The 6,000-nt window shown below is 37.0% G+C and overlaps 1 protein-coding gene across 2 annotated transcripts in view; it reads left to right on the plus strand.

The window, feature by feature from the left end:
- The window catches only part of OLA1 (Obg like ATPase 1), a 104,187-nt gene extending 98,986 nt beyond the window's left edge, over positions 1–5,201 (plus strand). For both annotated transcript variants that reach the window (XM_059476234.1, XM_059476233.1), the window contains exons 10-11: positions 694–816; positions 4,680–5,201. In XM_059476234.1, coding sequence (XP_059332217.1) covers positions 694–816; positions 4,680–4,781 — 225 coding nt within the window. In that variant the 3' untranslated portion in view covers positions 4,782–5,201. The remainder of the gene's footprint in view (positions 1–693; positions 817–4,679) is intronic.
- The last annotated feature ends 799 nt before the right edge of the window (positions 5,202–6,000 follow it).

The raw sequence follows: 6,000 nt of genomic DNA on the forward strand, positions 1-6,000 counted from the left end.
TCACCATTATTGCTCAAATTTCTCTCCATGGTTGTGTGTGCACAGAATGTATGTCCTTGTAATTTGAAGCATGCAGCTATAATGCATTCTCCTCTATTGCATAAACTTAAATTATCGTATAGTTGTCGGTAATTTTTTATTTTTTTAGTGATTCAGTTGTTGATGTTTTGGTAAGAATACTCAGTTTGTTCTATAGCAAACTTACTAAAATTGTTCTGAAATAAAAATAAGCTAATGTGTATGGCTTGGCATCCATACGTCTTCTCATTGCAAATGTTGTTCACCATGAATGTTATCTTTAATTGAAATTATTTGGATGTAAGTGAAAGTCTTCAGTAATTCAGATTTTAAAGTTATTTAAAAATCTTTATCTTCCTCACTTTCTGTGTAGAAAGCTAGGGGTCGAAGCAAATCTCACAACAAAACACAGTCATAGCTTCTAAAATCAATACTGCTGTTGATAGCTATTAGGAAAAACAAAGCTGCTGTTCTTTAATGTCGGTTGGTTTATCTGTGGCAAAGGCACTGTGTGTGTCCCAGTATTGAGGATCGCCCAGCTGCATGTGTGGCATTTTAGCTGATATGAAACAAAGTTTCAGCAGAACCTTAAAGCATATAAAAAAGAAGAAACCTCTTTCCTGCAATCAATCTTCTTAAATGCAATTAATTTTCTTCTTGTCTTTCGTTTGACAGAAAGGGACGAAGGCTCCTCAGGCAGCAGGGAAGATTCACACAGATTTTGAAAAGGGATTCATTATGGCTGAAGTAATGAAATATGAAGATTTTAAAGGAGAAGGTTCAGAGGCTGCTGTCAAGGTGAGCTCCCCACTTTTTCTTCTCCCTCCAAATGTGCCATTCTTCCATTTCAAATCTGAATTTTCACTGGAAAAAGTTCTTAATGCTAAGTGAATCTTCAGTCACTTCTAGCAATTGATCAAAATCCATTTTCATCTTTTACCTAAGAAAGAGTTCAAATGCACCAACTTACTGGACAGGAATGCAACTATTTCAGTACTCGAGATATAGCAGTGCATGGACTACAAGTCAGCACTAAGACTAAATGTAATTCTAATGTGTTAAGGTGTTTTTCTCTCTGTTTACATATTTGTGTTCAGAATTTAATAAGCTTTAAAACTGACTTGGTTTTGAAAAATCAGGCTTTTAAGATGCAAGAGATTTTATTAATCACTTCTAAAGGGAAACATGAAACAGAAAAATCTGTTTCTTCTAAAAATGTGTCATCCTGTTTTGAAGAAAGGTATTAAAAGTGTCAGATGCAAATGGTTAAGAAAATATTATATTATAAAATTGTACCCTTTTTTCAGGATTAGTGGGTTCTACTTCTAGGCTCTGGTAAGCATAATTAGGATCTTACAATTTACCCTTTCAGTATTTTATTCATTTGCCCTTTGATGTCTCAATCAAAAATGCCATGCCTTACTTTGGTCGTTCAGGGTGGCTACTATGTGCTGAATAGACAGTAAAGATATTTAATGTAAAACTTTTCTCCTTGAGCCTGCTCTTCTTTGTGGTAACACTTGTGTTGAGAAGAGGTTCATCTGCTTTCTCAACACTAGAGGGCAGAGACTGCTCGGGTGCCCAAAGTTGTGCCCTTTCAGAGCTGACAAATTATATCTGATTTGATGTTATTAAGTATGAAATGAACTTGTACATGGCAAAAAAATGTCATAAGGAAAGCTGTTCTTCTCTGCGTTGCTAATGCGTTATTTCCTTCTTCTTTCTAAGCAGAAAAACTTACCTTTTTGTCATATACATTTGATTTCTTGTTTGGCACTTCTGACGTTTTCTTAAGATTTGTATTTTATGAAATTGCAATTACAAAGCACATTAGTTTGATTTACTCTATCTCAGTATTTGAAGGTTTCTACACACAATAGTGTGTTAAAGAATTTAAGGGGTTCGGCTTTGTTTGCTATTTGATAGCTTGAAAGGTATGCAAAACTATGATTTCAAATTCAGCCTATTCTCAGTGGTATCACTAAGGAAGATCATACTGAGCAGCGGGACTTTAATAGGTTTGTTTGAACCCCAGGAAGTGAGGGGAAAAAATCCCATATAATTGGTTCGTTGCGGCATGTGAACTGCTTTATGAAAAGGGAAGTAGAGTTGTAGTTGTAAAGGGAAGCCACAGCTATAAATAAATCTAATATTCTACAGTCATAAACCACTTTACGTAACAGATTCAAATTTTGCCACTATCATTTTTGATGCTCAAATATGAATGTTCTCCCTGAGAGGCTACATCAGTTAACACCTATTAAATTAATCAGTATTTTGCTTGTATATTTTTATTTGCTTTCCACAATGTGAGATTCTAGAAATGAAACTTCCATGCTCAAATCATATTTAATGATTAAATTTTTATTGTTATGATGTAGCTGTAAAACAAGCAGATTTGCATTTGTTACTCAGTTTTAAAGTCAAGGTTGGGAAAAAAACCTTGTTCTTAGAATAAAGTGCCATATTCCTCTGGTCTTTTCTAATTTGCATTTAATACAATGTTTCATGCCATAGACAATACTAATTGCTTTTATATTGCTGGTAAATTTCAAAATTAAATTTAGGCGCTTGTAGGAGTCATCTTAAATAACAGTGGTAATGGGAGTTGCTTGCTTTGTATGTTATCAAGTTGATCGATTTTTAAGTTTGATTTTGTGTGTGTTTAACACCAGTACAGCATAACTAATTTAATGCCAGTGCTGTGAACTATACACTGAATAGCTCTGTGTGGGCTTTGTAGTCTACAGGGATATCACATTATTAGCAATCATATCTGCTTAGGCAAAGCTGGCTTCTACAGATGGCTGCTTTCAAGTGCAAATGAACTGGTTAGACGTGTCTTGTTTAATACATACTCAAGATTCACAAATGGGTATTGATTTTTTCAACCAGTGTTTCTGATAGCAATGGAAATGGATTAAATGGTCTCTAGAGAATTTAAAGGAACACTGTCACTTTTAATTAACTGTAAACTGGTAACAAAAATACATAAACTTATATTAGTGTATCAAAATGTATTTAATTAAAGAAGTCTGTCACACTGATCGTGTGCGCTACTGTACTAAAAAAATATGTTGTGTTACTTTGTGGAGGACAGTTTTTTCTGCAAATATTTGTGAGTAATAAATGTATTCAACTGTAAATATTTCTGTACCTGTGCCTGCAGCTTATGTTTTCTGATGATTTTTACAGCACTGTTTTATTAGTATTTATGCCATCAATTTGTCTAATTACTCTTGACTTTAAGCATTATCAGGATCTTCAAAGGAAAGAACTTGAAACATTTTACAGTCTAAACAGATTTCCAGGGGAAAGAAATAGGAAAATGTTTGCAAAGTACTATTTCTTATGTATCAATAATGTCATGTGGGGTAAGATCAATTGCTATTTCAGTATATATTTATTGTCAGGGCTATCTTAGCAGCTGTTTTCCATAGGCTAGCATCACTGGGAACCACATTTAAATAAGGAATGGCAGCAACAAGGATATCGAGCCTCTAAATTTCTAGGCAGCAATGTGGGGAAATGGGTTGCTTTACAGAGCAGGTTTTGTGAAAGAAAGGTGTCTGAGTTAACTGTGTACCATTAATCTGATCTGTTCTACAGCAACTAAGGTCATTAGTTAACAGCTTTCCTGTAATGGGATCTTAGCATGCCACCACTGTGATAGTGTCATTGAGAATAATGGCACAGTGAGGTCTTGCATGGAAGCACTTTCTCCTGCAAGAGAAAACTTCAAAACAGGAATGGTTATTGAACTGAAGCAGAAGCTCTCAACTTTTCCATATTGTAGACACTTTTTAAGATAAATGCTTCCACAGACCACCTCCCGCCCAGCCTGTCAGGCCTAATGCCACAGCCTCTGTAATACTGGGTTTAATTACAATGAGATAACAGTAGAAAAATAGAATAATAAATTGTAATGCAGAAAGTACTGATATTTAATAGATTCCTTGCCTATTTTCTGCTCTCCTCAAGTACAGCATTTTAATAACGAATTTTCTTTTCATGTCTTTGGTCCATATGCCTTTTCCTGTATCCTGGTTTCACAGCCTATCTGCTCTGCTCTCTGTCCTTCTGAAGCAAATGCCTTCTAAAGGAAGTTTCTTACAGAAGAGCTGAGCCTGCATTTTGTGCTCCTCAGCCCTTCATTATGTGGGTGCAGGCAGACAAGAGAGCCCCACTGGGCCCGAGCCAGGCACAGCTGTGGCTTTTGCTGGGTGTCCCCGTGGTCACTGGGGACAGGACCCCGTGTCCAGCGGCTTGGGGGCCGGGAGCCCTTTCCAGCAATGCTGCTTTCCATTCCTGTGCCAGTGTTTGCCATTTGCAGGGCTTTCACATGAAGGAAAAGAAAGCCAAATAGAAAAAAGGAAAAAAAAAGGAACTGTTTTAGTGTCCTTTATCTTGCCAGGCTCTACCACTTTATAATGCAGGTGCATTTTAAGCACTACAGATCCAGTGGAGGCTAAATTACTTTTATATATATTTTATATATATGTCAAACCCAGTGTCAAACTGAGGAGTATTGTGACTGTCAAACTCTGAAGCTGAAGTATTACCATCTCTTAGCCAAAATGTATTTAAATAATTGCCATTTGAAAATACTATAAAATGTCTAATGAAGTAACCAATTTTCCTTTTGTCTGTTCCATTTACAGGCTGCTGGAAAATACAGACAACAAGGCAGAAATTACGTAGTGGAGGATGGAGATATTATCTTCTTTAAATTTAATACACCCCAACAACCCAAGAAGAAATGAATACCAGATTTGTTCGCTCAGAAATGAACTGTGCTGCTTCAAAAAGCATATGAATTTTTATTTGGAATTGGAATATCTGGAAACAAAAAGCATACAGTTTCTACCTAGGGAACCTCCCTTCCCCCCAGTGAAATTATTCTTGTTTGTTTTGAATTAAAATATGGCACCTCCAGCAAACATGCAAGTTCACTAAATGTGAACAGCTTTGCATTTCAAACGATTAAGACCCTACTCCAAATTGTAGAAGCTTTTCGGGAACCATATTACTCTCATGGTACTTCATTAATCTCCATCATGTATGCCAAGCCTGACACGTTTGACAGTGAGGACAATGTGGCTCGCTCCTTTTTGAATCTACAGATAATGCATGTTTTACAGTACTCCAGATGTCTACACTCAATAAAACATTTGACAAAACCAGCCTTGGTGTGTTTGGGGATGTCTGTATTGACTGACTGTGGTGTGCTGAATGCGATACGGCACCTGGTGGATGCTGATTACAGAATTTTAAGACGTGTATGATACAGTAACTGGCAGTGTGGGGCAGCTGCAATTGTATCTTGAAAGTGAGTCTTTCATGGGAATCAGAAGATTAGGATGCCAATGACTTGTCTCAAAAAAGTTAATGAATTTGTAGATGGACTTTCACTGAAGGATGATACTAAGGATAATAATGATGGCAGCATAAATTATTTTTACTAGAGAGAGGAAATACATGTAGAAAAATCATGTTATCTATGAGACTGAAGCTTTTTTGTTCAAATCATTTTGAAAAAAGTATTTCACTCTTGCCTTGAAATTAATAAATCAGGCTGGAGCTGTAATATTGATGTTGTGCATTGTCCTCTCAGGTCTGGTTTTGAAGCCAGGCCACACACGGGTAGTGCTGTGAAGGAAGAGGTCACACCGTGCTGGATAGGTAAGTTGTTCTGCTGAAATGAGGTTGCAGCTGGTTGCAGCCTTTTTACCTCTGCTTTTTAACCATGAAGGAGAGCTGGTCACTCTGGGTAACAGGAATATAAGGTGTTGCCAAAATAAAACCAAGTTTGTCCTTTCAGTGTGAGGTGTAGAGCTGCCCTTTCTCACAGTATGTTTAGTGTGTTTAAAACAGCCTGGCTTTGTCTGAGTGCCCCTGTGCTGGGGGTTTTGGCTACAGGTTCAGTGGGGTTGAGGCTGGGAGAGATGCTGTTGTTACCTGTGTCTTGTTGGTGTGCCAGGC

Source organism: Ammospiza nelsoni, chromosome 7, assembly GCF_027579445.1.
Source record: "Ammospiza nelsoni isolate bAmmNel1 chromosome 7, bAmmNel1.pri, whole genome shotgun sequence".
In the NCBI taxonomy this organism is placed as follows: Eukaryota; Metazoa; Chordata; class Aves; order Passeriformes; family Passerellidae; genus Ammospiza; species Ammospiza nelsoni.